Raw genomic sequence first — 19,227 nt, 5'->3', positions numbered from 1 at the left:
ACAGAAGGTGGGCTTCCAAATTTATACATTTCAACGAGGAGTAACTCAAGTTACAAAACTCTTTACATGTCACAGAAATCCAGCCTGTCTGTTCATCCCTGTTCCTTAACTTGTTAGTCTGAACCTTGACCATCCATATCTTACTTTTGGACACAGCATTCCATGTCCTGGTCCGTGAAGTTTCCCCACAATTTGTACTAAGCTATTGAACTAATGTATCTTGACTTTGACAAGTTTCCCATCCGCTTATGTTAAATACTAAGTTATACTGTTGCTTGGTAGTGTGGGGTGTAGGTTAGCATGAGTGCACAGAACACTGGGAAGAACATACGCTAATTCAGCTTGTAGAACTGGCAGGTATTCACATAAAGGGGTGTATACTAACTTAACACATATGTGTTCACTGACATGCCATGGCTTGTTGCTCTGATTATTATTGTATGAGGGTCACACCTTTGCTGAATTAATTAACAAAGCAGAGATGAGAGCATTTATGTGGGATTTATCTTTTTAATCAAATTGTGTAAATTGTTGGGTGTGTAGAGTGGGAAACCAAGTCACACATCCACACAATTTAGGCTTAATCAGTTTTTCCTTTATTTAATACAATTTCAGACAGAATTAATCTCACTTATAGTGTATGGAAATACATTTCTGCCTCACAAGAAATAACAGACAAGATGGAATAGGTGAATGGGCTCAAGTTAACACATTCTGGTGTGACAGATTTATGTTACCAATCTGCCTGAGGCATCAGGTGATCAGTCTGAGGCCCGCAGGATCATGGGGGTGGAGATGGAGGAGCAGACCAAGTGACTAAATTTTAAAGCTTTATTAATAAAATGACAGCGGTGAGCGCTGGGACCATTCCCATGTCACTCAGAGGAAGGAAGGAAGGAAGCGTTAGTGCCCCATTTCTAACCCACTTTCATACTCACACACGCACGGCCCGAAGCTGGCCCGAAGCTGGCCAAGTCTGGGTGTAACTTAAGAAGAAGAGGGGGAGGGGTAGACTGGAGTTCTCCTGTGCACAGGCTGTCTAGGGTCTGCTGTTGATCTCTGGCTTGGTTCAGCTCTCGGGAGGGTTTTTAAGTCTTGGGTTCTTCTGGGGGCATTTTGTCCAGGGACCTTTGTTCTCCGTGCTCTCTGTACCAGTCTGAACCGGCCTTCTGCAGCTTCTTTAGAGTCCCCAAAACATTCCGGCTTCAGGGTCGTGATGTTATGTTCCCACTCACTAACCTTCACCCTCTCATTAGGCTTTGCAATCCTAAGTTCTATTCAGTTTACTTCTCTTTTCTCATGGCTGGTCAGGGTTGGAATCCAGGCTCCCAGCTTTCTTGGCATCAGAGAGTCTGTCCGTGACCTTCAGCTTCTTATCTTTGGACCTAGCTGGAGTGTCAAGTTAACTTACCCTTCCTCCCCTTTGGCCTCTCGCAACCTGCAAAGGAATCTTTCACTTCACACTAAGACCTTCAGCCCTTCCCAAAGCACCTCTCAAGGCATGTCAACGTTAGCAATATATAATGCTGATCTGTCTCCCCCGGGAACCCTCTGAAGGAGGGGGCCATTGGATTGTGACACTGGGGCACTGAGAAATCCTTCCTTCCTTCATGATGTCAGTCCTCACTTGCCTGGATCTCCTGTTCAGGTCCTTCAGCCTCATTCATTGGTTTCTGATCCAGCATTTCTCCAGCCCATTTTATATGTATTTACTTATTTTATATGTATTTCACATATGTATTTTATAGATATTTTGCAAATATACATATGTATTTTGTATATGCACATATGTACATATGTATTTTTACATATTCTGCGTATTTTACATATGTATTTTACACATATTTATATGTATTTTTGTATGTATTTTCATACATTTACACATTATCTATTGCTTAATTTTCCTCCATTCTTTAGTCAACACATTGTCCATTGAATTTTACATAACCTGTGCATTACTTATCCACAAATGTTAATCATCGAATGTCTACAATTTTCTTGCTGAATTTGTAGTTTCTGGGTCATGTTGCCCTGGGCCACTCTGCTTCTAAGATTCCCAGAGAAAGGGATTTTTCTTTTGTTTATCATTACATGTTCATACCTCTTAGTTACATCTTCCAACACGACAGGTTATTTATCTTGCCAACAATATCATTTAAAACAAATCAGCAAATTATATCAAAGAGATATAACAAAAACCATCACATACTGCCAGCCAGTGCATCTCAGAGTCTCAATGTATTTTAAGCTTCCGATGAATGCATTATAGGGATGTTTAGTGAAAGAAGACATATAGTCATGTAAATGCTGAACAAGGTATAGAGGTTTTTAATTTGGTATTTATTATACAGCTGCAGAGATATAGGTAGAGAAGCAAACAGAATAGAATCTCTCATCATAAAAATGTAGAAAGGAATTTTTATCATATAGTTATACTAGGAGGTACCATGTACACTAGCATTTGGTGCAATATTATTATACATTGATCGAACCACTTGTAGTTTATGAGTTTATCACACAACTATTATTTTACATATGTAATATAAAATTCCTCTGACTCAGGAATCACCAGGTGAAACTCTCTGCCGTGTGTTAAGCAGAATGTCAGACTAGATGATCAAAATGGTCCCTTATGGCCTTTTAATCAATGAATCTAAGATATACATAGTCTGTTAGAATAGAGTTCTGAACCTGTGCAGAATGCCATGGAAGTCAAGAGAGAGCTTCCAGAGTTGTTGTGTGACCTGATCAAGTTAGGCATTGAAAGATCCATCAGAGTCTTACACAGGAAACTGCATAAGTGCTGAGAAATATTATTTAAAATTAGGCAACAGGGAGCACTGGGGAAATCCATTACACAGCCAAAAAAACCCAGTCCAACCCAACCTAAAACCTAAAATGCTGCAATGAACTGACAAAGCAGGAAAAGGAGAAGCCTGAATGGAGTTATCTACAGAGCTGGTTGGAATTTTTCCATCATTACAATTTTGGTGAAAATTGTTAAATTTGCAAAAACCAAGGTGAACATTTTATGAAAGGGTTTTCATTTTAAGCTTTTTTTCTTTCACATTCCAAATTTTGAAGATATTTAAATTTTTGGGTTTTTTGGTAATAAAAGTTTCTCTTCCCATTCTTCTGATAGGTTTAGAAGTCAAAGTTTTTCAAATGGCAAAATTTCAATTAAAAAAGTGCAGGTCATCGGGAGCAATTCAACAAAACATTTATGAATTTCCCCCATTCTCCCTGTTTTAATTAACTCTACTTTTCATTCTATGTTTTCTTCAGTTGTGTGAAAAGATGCTCTTCTTTACTGTATTCCTGAAGGCTCCCTTCACCTCTTTGTTCCTCAGACTGTATATTGTGGGGTTCAACACAGGTGCCGCAACTGTGATCACAAGGGAAATCATTTGATCACTCTCTGGGGTGGAGATAGACTTGGGCCTCAGGTAGGCGAAAAGGGTCATTCCAAAGAACAAAGTCACCACCATAAGGTGGGAGGAGTAGGTGGAGAAGGATTTATGCCTTCCCTCCTCTGACTGCAGCTTGAGGATGGTGGAGATAATGCACATGTAGGATAGGCTTTGTCATAACCATAGGGAAAGCGTAAATTCCTCCTTACCTGTAAGGGGTTAAGAAGCTCAAGTAACCTGATTGGCACCTGACCAAAGGAGCCAATGGGGACAACAGATACTTTCAAATCTGGTTGGGGGGAGAGGTTTTGTTCTGGGTTCTTTGTTTCTGTGGCTGTTCGCTCTTGGGACTAAGAGGAACCGGATATCAGACCATGTTCTCCAAATCTTTCTGAACAAGTCTCTCATATTTCAAACTTGTAAGTAGCAGCCAGGCAAGGCGTATTAGTTTACCTTTGTTTTCTCAACTTGTGAATTTTCCCTTTGCTAGAGGGAAGTTTATCCCTGTTTTGTTGTAACTTTGAAACTAAGGCTAGAGGGGGTTCCTCTGTGCTCTTTGAATTTTCTGCTACTCTGTAAGGTTAACTACCAGCCTAAGTTTACAGAGGCGATTCTTTTACCTTTTTCTCTTTTTAAGAACCTGACTGATTTTTCCATTGTTCTAAGACCCAGGGGTTTGGGTCTGTAGTCCCTTTGTAACCTATTGATGAGGATATATGCTCAAGCCTTCCCCAGGAAAGGGGGTGTAGGCTTGGGGGAATTTTTGGGGGGAATAGGACTCCAAGTGGTCCTTTCCCTGATTGTTAAATCACTAGGTGGTGGCAGCGATCCCACGGCAAGAAAGGAATCTGTGCCTTGGGGAAGTTTTAACCTAAGCTGGTAAGAATAAGTTTAGGGGGTCTTTCATGAGGGTCCCCACATCTGTACCCCAGAGTTCAGAGTGGGGAAGGAACCCTGGCACAGCTAGTGAAGTCTGCCTACCTGAGTTTGGAAGCATGCTCCCAGCTGTGGTGTAGATATGCCCTTAATGTCCTTGGGCAAGGTCCACATAAACAGGCTGCTTGATTGAACCCAGACTCTGAGTTTCAAGGTTCTAGCATGTCTATTAGGTATAGCCCATACTCCCTGGACTGTCAGCTCCGCTGTTCACTCTGTTCTGCCACCCTGCAGCTTTGTCTTTGAAGTAGAAATAAAAATGGATGTAACAGAATGACAGCGTTTGAAATTATGGTATCATTGGACAATATTAGTGCTTCCCATCCTGGTCAATAATGTTCTCTCTTTAACTCTTTTTAAAGAAAATTTGTGTTTTCAGTTAAACAAATTTTCATGGAAAGACTTTATCTATCTATCTATCTATCTATCTATCTAAAAGTTGGGTTTTTTTTCCTTTGGGGAGGGGGATTCTTTTGGTTGGAATTTTTCAGCTTGCAGCAGGAAACGATTGGTTCTCTGTTGCAAATATCTCAATGTTTGGAAATTTCGAGGACTTCTATGAAAAGAGAACATTTTCTAATAAAGAAAAAAAGACAGTAGTAAACTTACTGTGTTCATCTTTGGATAGTTCTTCCCAACTTGCAAAGCATTTGATCCTGCAGTGCTCAAAATTATTGGCCATTATCTATCAAAATATTTCCATGCACAACAATCTCTTTATCTCTCTCATGAACTCATCACTGCATTATCCAGCACCAATTTTCATGTTCCAACACTGGATTTCTGAGTTGCTGGGGCTCTCTGCAGTTCCAAGAAGACAGGGATACATTCCAAGATGGGCACTTTCTGCTCCACTCCTGGGGCAGGCTTGGCTGAGAGGCAAATGATTAAATGGGATCAGGGACTGGAAGCCCCTCCCAGCTCTACAGCTTGACATGACTACAGCCCAGTAAGCACCTCCTTTGGGGCTAAATAGTTGAATCAGGTCTCCAGCATTCTGAGCCCAACTATGATCTCACCTGTGAACAAACCACCCTGACAATATACTCTGACCCCACAGTGACCCCACAGTGGGAGAACACAACCCAGCCTGGATCTTACAAAATGGCAACGTCTCTGGAATGGAATAAGAATAAGCTTAGGGGGTCTTTCATGTGGGTCCCCACGTCTGTACCCTACAGTTCAGAGTGGGGAGGGAACCCTGACAGGGTTATCAACAAAAAAGGGCCCATGATGAACAAAACTGACACAGACAAGACCATAATCTTATTTTTGGATGTGTCCATGCGTGCCATCTTCACCACTTTTGGGATGTTGCAGAAGAAGTGGTGGATGCGGCTGGAGCCACAAAAGGGCAGGCTGAAGATCCATGTGGTCTGAGCTACTTCCACAGAGATGTCGATGGTCCATGAAGCACCTGCGAGCTGTGCACACGCCCAGCCACTCATGATAGTTCTGTAGTGCAGGGGGTGACATATGGCCACATAGCGGTCATACGCCATGGCTGCTTGGAGGCAGCATTCCATCAGGCCCATGATGATGATGATGTACATCTGGGCAGCACAGCCTGCAATGTTAATGGTCTTTTGCTCCACCAAGAGGTGAACCACCAGCTGAGGGACCACACTGCTGGTGTAGCAGATATCCAGGAAAGACAGGTTCACCAGGAAGAAATACATGGGGGTGTGGAGTGAGGGGTTTAGCTTTATAAGGAGGATAACAAGGAGGTTCCCCATGAGGGCGACCAAGTAGGTGACCAGAAGCACCAGAAACAGAAGGATCTGCAGCTTGTTAAGGTTTGAAAACCCCACCAGGATGAATACATCGGAGATGGTCTGATTCTCTCCAGGGTCACTCTCAGAATAGATCATCTGTAGGGGTGACAAAGAAAGATACTGAATCTGAGGAATAAACCTGTGGGTGTGAATCAAATAATTCATACTGGTTTCCCTTCTGTTGGGATGCTTCAGACTAAAACCTGCTGCAATTCTGTATAGAAATATGTAACTGGGCCCAATCCTCAAGCATAAACTGATGTAGGCACATTGATGTCAATCAAGCTATGCCAATATAGATCAGCTGGAGATCTGATCACTTTCATAATGGTGGAAATACAGCTGTTTTATAGCAGACAGGGATCTGATAAATTGACTCTAAAGGAGCTACATCAGTTTACACCAGCAATGGAGGTATACCACTTTCCAGCATCATCATTTTCCTCTTCAAACACATTTTTTTCTGTCTACATAAAAATTCAAAAAGGGATCAATGTTTCTCTTTCTTTCTTTCTCTTTCTTTTTCTTTCTTTCTTTCTTTCTTTCTTTCTTTCTTTCTTTCTTTCTTTCTTTCTTTCTTTCTTTCTTTCTTTCTTTCCCCTCTGAGAGTGTTACTGAGTGAGAAGCACAATAAATGGTGAAAACAATGGGGGATTTTGGCCTTTTGTGTACTATTAAAAGTTATTCTTCCTTAAATATTAGAGAACAACTTAAATCATTCCTGCCATTATCATCACAACATTTGTAATGCATTGGTTTCTCTCAATATACAAAAGAAGACCTAGGGCCAGGTCCTTTGCTGACGTAAATCTTAACAGCTCCATGGGTATAAAAAGATCTATGCTGATTTACACCAGTTGAGGATCTTTGTCTTATGACCTTGCTATAGAATTTTACAAGAAGGAAGATCCTACTTTAGAAGAGATAGTTTCCACAGATGTTCTACTTCAAGGTTACTTGTTGAAAAAGAACTTCCTAATAATGGGTATGAAAGTGAAATGACAGAGTTGAAACAAAAATGAGCAATAAAAATACCATATTTTGCATATTCTTAGCACCTTCAATATGTGGCTCTCAAAGCAATGCGTCAAATAATGGTGAGCTACTAAGGGGGAAACTGGGAATGATAGGTGACATGATCGGGGTGAAGAGACTGGGTTTACACAGCAAGTCAGCATTCCTGATACGTGAAACTCTCCCATAACCACAGAACCATTCTCCTGGAAATTGAACACACACACACACACACACAGACACTCACACACATTCAAAGGGAATGAAATAGAGAAAATTAAATCCAACAACCAAGAGTGCACTACACAGAACAATTTAAAACAAAAGGGAATGGTTTTATCTAAATAGGGAGACCTGGGTAAGAGGTGGGAATTCTTCTGCCTCCCTTAAGAGCTACTTTGGGGAACCTATCTTGACATTTGTGAGTACTTTCCTCAGCATGACCATTGCACTAAATGCAGAGCTGGCTCGAAAATGTGAAATTCCAATATTCCAATATTAGTTTTCACCCTGAATTGATATGAAAAGTTGAAATAGCAAAACCCCTAATTTTGATTCAGAAGAGTTCATATGCAATCGAATGGAAAATTGAAAACTGACATCAACATCAACATTTTCTCATGGAAAACATTAATACTGATTAAACCATTTATTCAGAAGGGATTTGGATTTATTTCTTTATTTGTTGGCTGACATTTAGAGTGGCTCTAAGTAAATGGAGAAATTTACTCACCATTAGGAATAAGGTCTGTATAGATGCTTTTCACTTGCAGTTGAGTGTTATTTTCAAAGCTCTTCAAGGCATCTGGACACTCCATTTACATACAGAATAACATGAAATCAACAAAAGGAACATACATTATGTGTAGAGCCTGCAAATCGTCAGGTATCCACTTTATATCCGTGGATATCCGTGGAACATTTTTGCGGATAGCAGCGCAGATACGGATAAAAATTTTGTATGCGTGCAGGGCTCTGACGGGTAAGAACCGGGCAGGCAGCTGTGAGGAGCCACAGTGCGGACCCTTTACTTGAGCTGGACAGAGGTTCCGGGGGACAGGGACTTGGGCCGGGGGCTGTTCTGGCCCTCCATCCAGAGCAGGCGGATGGTCTACTGCGGCTCCCCGCAGCTGCCCACCCAGCTCTTACCATGGCTGGGCTGCAGGCCGAGCAGGCCCCCGTGGTAGCCAGAGAGCTGTGCTGGCTGCTGTAGGGAGCCTGGGTTCCATGGTAAGAGCTCCACCTGCCTGGTGTGGGGGGCCCGAGTAGCCCCCGGCAGTTAAACAGGTCACCCTCCCCTCCTTCTCCATCACGGCCAGCGTGGAGTCCAGCTGGGGACCATGGTGGACCCTCCACCTGCCCGTGGGGTGGGGAGGGGGCTGAGAGCAGCCCCAGGCCGTGTTCCCGAGGGAAGGTGGAGGGTCTGAGACTCCCGAACAGCTCTCTCTGACCAGGCTCAGGCAGAGGGGTGCCTCAGAGCCTCAGCCTGGCCATGGTAAGTACAGCACTGCAAATCCGCAGATATCTGCGTATATCTGCATCCACACATGTGGATATCTGCCGATATTTTTTGTGAATCGCGTATCGGATGCAGAAATACATTTTTCCTATTTACGGAGGGCTCTCATTATGTGGAGAGAGGGTTGAGGTAAATTCAGCTAAAAGAGACAACCACTTAACTCTTGGGCACCAGGTGTGGAGCATGTGCCATGGTCGCATCCTAGGAGTAGACTCTCTTATTAAAAGAGATCAGACTGAGCTCTCCCAGCCAACTGTATTCAGATCCAAATACAAGACCCATCTCAAGAAACAACATTTCCACTTTGATTCAATGGATGATTATAAGAATTGGGGAACAGAGGGCAGTAAGGATAAGAGGAAGAAGCAAGAAAAACCACCACCAACACAACAACAACAGCAACAAAACTAATAAATAGAGCCATGGCCTGGGGATGAATATGTCTAGTATATGAATATGTCTAATGATGGGGATTCTATGAAGAGAGGGCATAGATTTTTGAACATTTCTGCAATTAAACTGATGACATTTCAGTTCACTGCGATATTCAACATATGTTGCAGAGTTTGTTAGTTTTCATCTAGTTCGATGATGAATTGACTTAAAAGTTGAGTTTATCTTTAAAATATATTAACAAATTTGCTTCATTTCCCCTAGATATATCCCAGGGCAAATGCTAACTGTAGAAATCAAACGTCCATTGAGGAATTTGTCCTCCTGGGATTTGGGAATCTCCCTGAACTTCAGATTCTTCTCTGCTTCCTGTTTCTAGTGATCTACATGGTGACCATGGCTGGAAATATCCTCATTGTTGTGCTAGATGTGGCTGATCAGCACCTTCACACCCCTATGTACTTCCTCCTGGGGAACTTGTCCTGCTTGGAGATCTGCTACACCTCCAGCATCCTGCCCTGGGTGCTGGCCAGTCTCCTCACGGGGGACAGAACCATTTCTGTTAGTGGCTGCATGACACAATTTTATTGTTTTGGTATCCTAGCAGCCACAGAATACTATCTGCTAGCAGTGATGTCTTACGATTGGTATCTAGTGATCTGCAATCCACTCTGTTATGCCACTCTGATGAACGGCAGTGTTTGTTTCCAGCTAGCGGCTTGTTCCTGGACAAGTGGCTTTCTGAGCAGTACCATAGTAATCATTTTAATGACTAAAATAAAGTTTTGTGGCTCCAATGAAATTGACTATTTCTTTTGTGATTCCTCACCCATCATAAAACTACCCTCTACTGTTACCCAGTTTCTAGAACTCACGATTTTCATGGTCTCCTCCGTCAGGTGACTAGTCCCATTTCTATTCACATTGGCATCCTACGTTTGCATCATCAACACCATCCTGAGAATTCCTTCCACCACCGGGAGGCAAAAGGCATTTTCTACCTGCTCCTCTCACATTGTCACTGTCACAACATTTTATGGGACTCTGATTATTGGCTGCATGGTTCCAATTGCCCACCATTCAAAGGACTTATACAAGGTATTTTCTGTCTTCTAAACAGTCCTGACCCACATGGTCAACCCCCTCATCTACAGTCTGAGGAACAAAGAGGTCAAAGAGGCCCCGAGAAGGGCTGTCAGTAAGTTTCTGGCTTTTGCAAGACTTCAGACTGTAAAACTAACAGATCTCTATCAGTCACCTACAGCAGGAGATTCTGGAAGACTGGCACCTCTCCCCAATCAGCTAATTTTGATCTTTGCAGTTGTAAAATAAGATTGAGATTTTTAAAAGGGACTTTAGGGGTTAGGAGCACTGTATTCCATGCTTTGATTTTCCAGAAACTTTTGGAGGGTTACTTAGGGTGATATCTCAAAGGAGTTGAAGGGAGTTAAACACCTACATTGGAGTTAATCACCAAAGGGATTTAATCACCTAAATTGGAAGTTGAGTCACCTAATTCCTTCACATTTCTTTGGAAATCCTGCCCTAAAACTTTGGCAGACACGGATTTCACTGAATTTTAGGACTGATACTTGCTGCTGCTGCCTTTAGGGAGCAGTATTCGTATGGTATGCTTTGGCTGATATTTTTCTTTTCCAGGTGATGGAGGATAATTTGGGGAGAGGGGAGAAGGAAGGGGGAAACAATGATTGCATGAGTGAGAAAAATAAATCTGAATTCAAATGCAATGTTAACTGTTGTAGATGCCTGTGGAATTACATCATGCTTCCCTTTGCAAATCTAATAATAAAACAGGGCAACTGCATAAAAGTTTGGGTCAATATTTTTTTGGTCTTTGAGTCATATTTTAAGGTCAGAAGGGACTCTGATCTAGTCTTCATGACACAGGCCAAAGAACGTGACCAGCCATCTATGTTTCCCACTCCCTCCTATCTGGACTTTTCAGAGTCTCTGATTACCCTAGATTTACTGAGCTGGTCAGTGGAGATGCACTGATTCACAGAAACTCTGGACTCTTTCTTTTAAGGCATATTTCAACATTGTGGGCCTGATTCAACACTGGCTTACTTAGTCTCTATCTATGCTACTTTTCATTTGAATCAAAGCCTTCTGGTAGGGGAAATTCTTTCCAGCAGTTTATAGATAGACCCATTGTGACTGAGATTTCCAAAGAAACTAGGAAGACTTTCTAAAGAACCGGTAAATAACAGGCCACTAAATTTCACCCACTTACCCCTGTGTTGAGACCAATAACTTATAGATTTATAAATTACCAATTTATAAATGTATAAATTTACCGATGAAGTGGGTATTCACCCACGAAAGCTTATGCTCCAATACATCTGTTAGTCTATAAGGTGTCACAGGACTCTTTGCTGCTTTTACAGATCCAGACTAACACAGCCCACCCCTCTGATACTTATAAATTTATAGATTCCAGGGCTAGAAAGGACGGTTGTGATCATCTACTCTGACTTTTTGTCAGTCACTTGCTGGTTTTAACTGGAGTAAATGGTGGATTCTGTGTAACTTGAAATCTTTAAATCATGATTTGAAGACTTTAGTAACTTAGCCAGAGGTTATGGGCCTCTTACAGGAGTGGGCTGCTGAGCTTCTCTGGTCTGTGATGTGCAGGAGGTCAGACTAGATGATCATGATGATCTCTTCTGGCCTTAAAGTCTGTGAGTCTAAGACTCTACTTGGCTCTCTCACACATTCACTGTGTGTCTTGGAGATGCTGTTGAATCTCCCCTTGCCTCAGTTTCCCTTGTGCATAATGATGCACTTGGAAGCTGGGAGAATAAATCCATGAATGTGTGTGACACTCCCTGATGCCACATTGATGGGCACATTAGAGCCTAGGTAACGAAAAATGTGAAGTCACTAAGATGTGTGTGTGTAGACATTTGTGTCTCCATAGCAGTCTGGGACCTGAGGCTAGGCTTTTCACGAGTGTCTACATGATTTAAGAGCACAGGTCCACTTGAAAGTCAGCGGCATCTCGGAAAATCCCAACCATGAACTGTACACTGAGTACATGAACAGGTGTCACACCCTCCCTTTCTCTGGCCACCCTGAAGACATGGGTGAGGGACTCCACTCTGTTTTTTTAAAGAGTCTCCTAAACAGCGATTGGGTGGGAAAATCTGCAATAGGTTTCTTGTAAGCATCTCTTCTTGGACTGTGGCACCATAATTGGAGGTGACCAGTGACCTCATCACCTGCATGTAGTAAGGAAGGCCATTTCCTTGGAGGATAGAAATTTGCCTCCATTCACTCTGGTGTTTGTACCGTCGACAGTGCTAGCATGTTATTGAGTTTTCCTTCTCATTAATCAATGTAAGCATCAAGGGAGATGTTGCCTTCCCACGGAAAGGATAAAAGCGAAATCTTGAGAGGGTCTCTCTCGTAGGAACTGGGCACAAGGCAAATAGCACCATATAGAACACTTGGAGTAGATCTCTTTCCTGGCTCTGTTAAAGAACGTGAAGCAGATGATGGCAGAAGATAAACTGCAGAACCAGTATCCTGGTCTCTGAATCACTGGGAAAAGGGGCAGTATCTGAAAATCAGCCTCACTTAGAACAGATTTAAAGGTAAAACATTTCCACCATTTCTGTTTCAATTAAATCATGGGATTTTGAAGTGGCAAACATGAGCTTCTCTGCACTGTACTCCAGCCACCTCACCGGGGTGGTGGGGAAGAATGGTCTTTAACGGGCTAGGAATATTCAATGTGCTGTGTCAAAACTATGTCTTATCATGCTTCTTCTTCTCCAGAATCACTGGGAATGTTGATGAATGTGAATAATTGACTGATCTGAATAATTCCATAGACCAGATTAAAATGAGGAGTAATTCCATTATTATATGAAACAGAATTAAAAGAAGATACACATGTCAAGAAGGTCTGAAAAAATACAGAAGGGTTCAAAGATAGATAGATAGATAGATAGATGTGTATGGGGACAGGTCTTTCTTTCTTTCTTTCTTTCTTTCTTTCTTTCTTTCTTTCTTTCTTTCTTTCTTTCTTTCTTTCTTTCTTTCTGTGACTCTGCTACATTTTGAGCATTCATCTTTCATACAATTAATGCACGTTTCTTTATACAAAACTTGATACTGTAAGAGACATTCTTTTTGAAAAGACAAACGTTTCAGTAGAGCACTCTGCTTCAGTCATCCGTACAAGAACACTAGGGCTCAAATTCTGCAAGGAGCTTAATATCTTTTGAGTGCTTCTGGGTCTCTTCCACACACCACTGATGCCAATGACATTAATTCTCCAGTGATTAGGATCATCTCTTGTCAATTATGCCTCTGAAAAGTAGGTAAACAATGTTGCCGCTGCTGTGACTTAAGAGCTTTGATTAGGTAGTATTCTCTGCAGATCTGTAGCTGGGTAAACAAAACATGAAAGTCTGTGGAGGGTTGGGAGTCTCAGTGTCCTGTCATGTAAAATGTCCTGCCTATTCATCCATCTTTGCATGGTGAAGGCAACATTAACATATCTATTTCTATATTGATACTGACATCAATATAGACATCGATACATATATATAAAATGCTAACAGAAAATGTCTGGCCAAAATTTTCAAAGCTCATAAGACCTGATTTCCCTCCCCCACCCAAATAAAAAGAAATGAATGAATTAAAACGAACGGGAAATGAGCACCCAAAAGCACTAGGCAACTTTACCAATCTCAGCCTAAATAGTGTCACATGGGCCTCCCTTGCCACACACGGTAACACCCTATACACATATAAATATTTACCACCAAGGTTTGACCAAAAAACTGAATTAAAGAATAAATTCTCACGGAGTCTTCCTGACTCTTTTTCCTGGTACTTTTTTCATAGTAAGTCTCAGGGCAGATCGGCACGAGGGGGAAAAGCTGATCCAAGCGACGCAATTTGAGTTACATTAGTAGCATAACTCAAGTCAACATAGCTTAGATCTACTTACCACAGGATCCACACTGCCCTGGGTTGATGGGAGAAACTGTCCCATCAAATCCTCTTAGGTTATGTCTACACTACTGCGGTAAGTCGACCTACGCTACGCAACTCCAGCTACGGACTGAAAATCTCCAGTCGACTTACCTTACTCTTCTCATCGGGGGTAGAGTACAGGGATCGACTGGAGAGCAATCTGCACTTGATTTGGCAGGTCTTTACTAGACTCGCTAAATCGACCACCAGTGGATCAGTCTCAGAGCTTCAGTCCCTGCCGTAGTGTAGACCTGCCCTTACTCATTCCGGTGGAGTACGGGAGTTGATGTCTGAGCGATCGGCAATTGATTCAGTGGGTCTTCAGTAGACCCGCTAAATCAACCCCCAGTGGATCGATCGCCACGGCGTCAATCCCGGCTGTAGTGGAGGCCATCATCATCACCACTAGCATCTCTCTTTCTCTTGGAAAAGAGAAAGGTTTTATTGTTTGTTTGTTTCCTTCTTTTGTGGAGAATTTCAGCTGAAAATGTTAAGTTTTCAGCAGTTTTTAGCTAAAAATGTTTGGTTCTTTGTTGCCAAAACCAAAATATATGGGATTTTTTGTGGACTTCTCTGTACAGTCATTTTTTCTGCTAAAAAAAAAAAAAAAAACCTGCCAGGCTCTAGATGCTGATTGAATAGATAGCAAATGTTGCAATTGTAATTCATAATTATTGTTAGGGGACTTATTCCTTCACCCACTTACTTCTCTGGTCCTTCTCGCATGAACAGAGAGCAACAATACCCAAAGTCCAAAGGTGCAAACAATTTGATGTTTATTGGGGTGAACTTCCAGCAAGCATGAATCCAGTTTCCTTCCTTAGTGTCCCCCTTCCCAACTCTGACACCACAGAGCCTTACACCTGTGTCTCTGTTCCCATTCCTACCCTTAGCCAAACATGATTTCAATTTCCCCACCCCCATTCCCTGTTCCCATTTCCCCCTTTAGCAAAATATGATTCCAATTTCCTTACCCCCATTCCCTGTTCCCATTTCCCCCTTTAGCAAAACATGATTCCAATTTCCTTACCCCCATTCCCTGTTCCCATCTCCCCCACCCATACACCCACCCCCTCACTTCCTGATTGACTGCAGACTATATAGTAAAACTTGAGTTTGGCTTTGCTATACCTTAACCAATCATTTTCCTGAAATTTAACTAACCAATCCTAACATATTGTAACATGATTATGTAACCAATTATATCCCACCACCTTAATTAGTTTACACCCAGCAAAATTAATTATACAGCAGACAGGAACAATCACAGAACCAGACAGAGATTATACAGGCAAACAATAGCAAAGTGGGAACTATAATGACAAAACAATACAGAAGTGAGGATTTCACATCCCAGCTATTGAGAAGTGAGTTCTTGCCAGACAGGATGCTATCAAACTAAGTTTCCTTTTACATTTTCTAGGCACTTCCCTTTCTCTGGAGGCGATGGGCACTATCAGGACAGGATTGTATTCCTAACAGACCAAAAGCACCTTCTTTCAGTGTGACTAGTTTGGAATGTGAGGCTGTGACCGTTTGCTTCCCAGCTTATGGCTGCCTCTGCTGCTTAGCCAAAGGCCTTGGCCTAAGAACAGGGCCTCAGACTGTCACAGTAAGAGAAGGACCTTGCACCGGCAGACAGTGATTTTGATTCTTTCTTGTATACCTGTATAACTAGCCAAGTGATAAGAATACACCTAAATTCTTCGAGTACAGGCCTTTACCGACAGGCCTGAATATCTATATCCTAACAATTATATGCTTAAATTTGCTCTCTATATTAATACCCTAACATATTTAATTTAAATAGCAAACTTACTGTTTTGGTCTCTGGAATTTTTCCCAACTTTTGATGAAATTTGGTCCTCCAGTGCTAGGTATTATTTGTCATTAATCTAATCTAATCTAATCTAATCTATCTACCACTGTATTACCTTAGATCCTTTACCCTAGACAGCTACACCCTATTGTTTGTGTTGGGTAGAACTGTCTGAGAGGGGCTGGGAAGGGAGATGGGGAGGAGGTACTAGTTACCAGAAAAAGTTACCAGAAGCCTGATGTTCACTAGCATTCAGGCCCACCCATTTGGTGATCCAGGTAAAGGATGCTCTCTGATCCTCTAAACCTCCAGCCCCCAAGAACACCACAGCCCCTAATCGATCCCTCTAAACCCTAACCACAAGGTCACTGCCTCACGCACCCCTGAATCCAGAACCTATGTAATCACATTGATTCAGATATTAATGGAAATTAAAGCAGATTAAAAATTTCCATTTGGAACATTTTTATTACAGAAAATAATGTTGATTGAAATCAGAACTTGCCATGTGTATATGTCAATTTCATTTTATTAAATAAAAAGAATTGATATAAAATAAAAAAACATAGAATAATGTGTATGCATATATTACAAAATAAACCAAAAGAACATGAAACAAAAACTACTTAAATAAAAATTAAAAATAAAATAATACAAACAAAAATAACGTAAAAGTAGAGAATTTGTAATATTTTTTTAAAAAAAGAAACCATAGAAGTTTAAAAGTGTGATTTAAAAATAAAAATGGAAAGGAAATGTGCTGGTATGAGTCAATGAGACCTGTGCTCCCAGTTACACTTTAGGAGCTTCTGGGCCCCCTCCCCATTCATCTCGCTCTACCCCTCAGGAACGGGGCTAGACAGCAGTCTGACTCCGGCCATGGGGGCCACCCCAGCCCTGGGAGTGAGGGGCGGCGCCCGCCCCGGCTTCCGAACCCACAGGCAAAGCCCGGCGGGAACCTCAGACGCTAAAACACCATCATCACACTCGGATGGGTATCGGAGGTTCTCTGATACAGATGCTACATTTCTTTAAAGTACTCATTAAAAATCAACTGTAACACATTACTGTATTTACTTGTAATTTCTCGGGCAGTTCATAAGAGTCGAAAACAGTAGAGGGACATTGTAATTAACCTAAAACCAAGCACTGCAGACACTGAAAAGCTGAGCTAAGATTACATTGAAAAGAAAGCCACGTTTGTTCCAGTAAGAAATGTCCAGTTAGGCAACCGACCAGCGTTAAATCTAAACGAAACGATCCTTAAATCTAATCAGGATTGACTCAAAACAACAATTACGTATGTTTTCTTACTGAAATGAAAAACAGTTTAATACAATCTGAAAAAAAGAAATATTTTGGGTGGATTTTTAGCGATTTTTAGCGATAGGTGCACAGAGGATAGTTAAGGTTTATAAATAAGGTTTTTGAAAGGCGTAGTTTTTAAAATGTCGAAATAAAACTTGAAGGGCTCTGTGTAAGCTGGAAGTTTGTCTCTCTCACCAAGGGCAGTGGGACCAGTAACAGATATGCCCGGACCCGCCTTGTCTCTCTGAAACAAACCTGAGGCCGTGTCCGCACTGACGAGTTGACAGCAGCGTAGCGGAGCCCGCCGCTGAGCGGAGCGCTCCCGTAGCCAGGTTTTGCGGACAGAAGTGCGAGCATAGCGTCGGTGTCAGAGGCCCTCCGGTAACCAGCCCCGTGTGGCGATGGTGTTTCAGTCTCTGTGGTCACCAGTCAGATGAAACGGAACGTTAAAGGCAGGTGTTTCTGTCCCCTTCCTGCTGCGAGCGCAACGGGGCCCGGCTCTGGAAGTCTCCATGAGCTGCGATCCGCGCGGCGTCCCCGGAGGCAGTTCCAGGAGGGCGGGGCGATTCCCCGCCCAGCCCGGCCAGGGGCCGCGTTGCCCTTTTCACTTGGCTCATTCCGAAGGCTTGGCCCGGAGCCGTGACACAAGGTTGTGTGAGCTGGGTACACGCTGGGAAAAGCCCTGAGTGGGGGGACTCAGGCAGGTGCAGAGAGGGGAGCGGAGCCCGGAGGCCCTCCAGCCTGGCTCGCTCCCTCCCTCCCCTCTCCACCTATTACCTTGTGTACCCCGCTGCGGCTGGGCTGAATCTCGCCCCAGGGGGCCCAGCCGAGGGACACCCCGTCTCTCTCTCGCTCTCCCGGGGGTCTCTCCCGGAGTCAGGGTCACCGTCCACTGACGGAAGAGGTGCCTGGAGGTTGCGGGGAGTCTCGCTTGCTCAAGCGGAGATGACCCCCGTCCAAGGCAGAGTGGCGCCTGCCGACACTCCCCGCTCCGGCGGGGTCTGTACACCAGCTACCTCGTCCCTGGAGCGCAGGGTCTCGCCTCTGCCCACACGGAGGGGAGCCCTCATTGCTCAGTGTATAACAGGGGGGTCGCATATAGCCTCCTGTACAACAAGAGCAAGAGCCTTGTGTCCAGCAAGTATAAATGGGACTGGTTCCCCCCGAGCTTTGTCTGTGGGTCCAGAAGCCACGGGTGGGCGCCGCCCCTCACTCCCAGACTGGGGTGGCCGCATGGCCGGAGTGAGACTGCTGTCCAGCCCCGTCCGCATGGGGCACAGAGAGAGGGGGGTTTGCTGAAGAAGCCCCTGCCCCTGTGATTGGGGTTGACCAGATGGCCTGATTTTATAGGGACAGTCCCGATTTTTGTGTCTTTTTCTTATATAGAGGCTCCTATTACCCCCCACCCCTCCCGATTTTTCACACTTGATGTCTGGTCACCCTACTACCTGTGATGGAGGAGGAGGCACACGTGGGTCCCAAGGACTCTCATTGGGCAAGATGGGTGGGTTGGTTCAATCTCAGATTTTACTTCTTTTTAATGTATATTTACTCTTTAAATTTTAAATTTGTATTTGCTATTTTTAAAACCTTTTAAACTATTTTATTTTAATTTACTTTAATTTACAGGGGTGGAGGGGGGGTGTCACTTAGCTTTTCATGTACAACAAGAGCAAAGAGCCTTGTCCAGCAAGTATAAATGGGACTGGTTGCCCCGGGGTTTGTCTGTAGGTCCGGAACCCCGGGCGGGCGCCGCCCCTCACTCCCGGGCTCTGGGGTGGCCGCATGGCCGGAGTGAGACTGCTGTCTAGCCCCTTTCCCGTGGGACACAGAGAGAGAGACAGAGAGACAGAGACAGACAGACAGAGACGCGGGGCGGGGCGGGGCGCGGCGCGGCGCGGCGCGGGGCGGGGGGGGGGGGGGGGGAAGGGGCACACACCAAAGCTGCTCCTGACGTGTGTTTGGGAGCACAGGTCCCACGGATTCTGAACACATTTCATTTCAATTTAAAAAAAAATGTTTGACACTTTTAAAAACTTTTTC

At 43.3% G+C, this 19,227-nt stretch overlaps 1 protein-coding gene across 2 annotated transcripts; it reads right to left on the bottom strand.

Moving 5' to 3' along the window:
- Positions 1-3,565: 3,565 nt before the first annotated feature.
- On the bottom strand, positions 3,566-18,479 carry LOC125629839 (olfactory receptor 10A4-like). Of its 2 annotated transcripts, XM_075118907.1 has the most exons (3): positions 17,440-17,508; positions 7,869-7,947; positions 3,566-6,217 (listed from the first exon to the last, which is right to left on the bottom strand). In XM_075118907.1, exons 2-3 carry the CDS (start codon positions 7,869-7,871, stop codon positions 5,522-5,524), a joined length of 699 nt encoding a protein of 232 aa, XP_074975008.1. In that variant the 5' UTR covers positions 7,872-7,947; positions 17,440-17,508; the 3' UTR covers positions 3,566-5,521. The 2 variants fall into 2 exon arrangements, with proteins under 2 accessions (XP_074975008.1, XP_074975007.1); XM_075118906.1 differs by lacking the exon at positions 7,869-7,947 and having other exon boundaries at positions 17,440-18,479.
- Positions 18,480-19,227: the final 748 nt, after the last annotated feature.

The sequence above is a fragment of the Caretta caretta genome, chromosome 13, assembly GCF_965140235.1.
Source record: "Caretta caretta isolate rCarCar2 chromosome 13, rCarCar1.hap1, whole genome shotgun sequence".
Taxonomy (NCBI): domain Eukaryota; kingdom Metazoa; phylum Chordata; order Testudines; family Cheloniidae; genus Caretta; species Caretta caretta.
The sequence above is the reverse complement of the archived record's forward strand: the minus strand, read 5'-3'. Positions and strand labels throughout refer to the sequence as shown.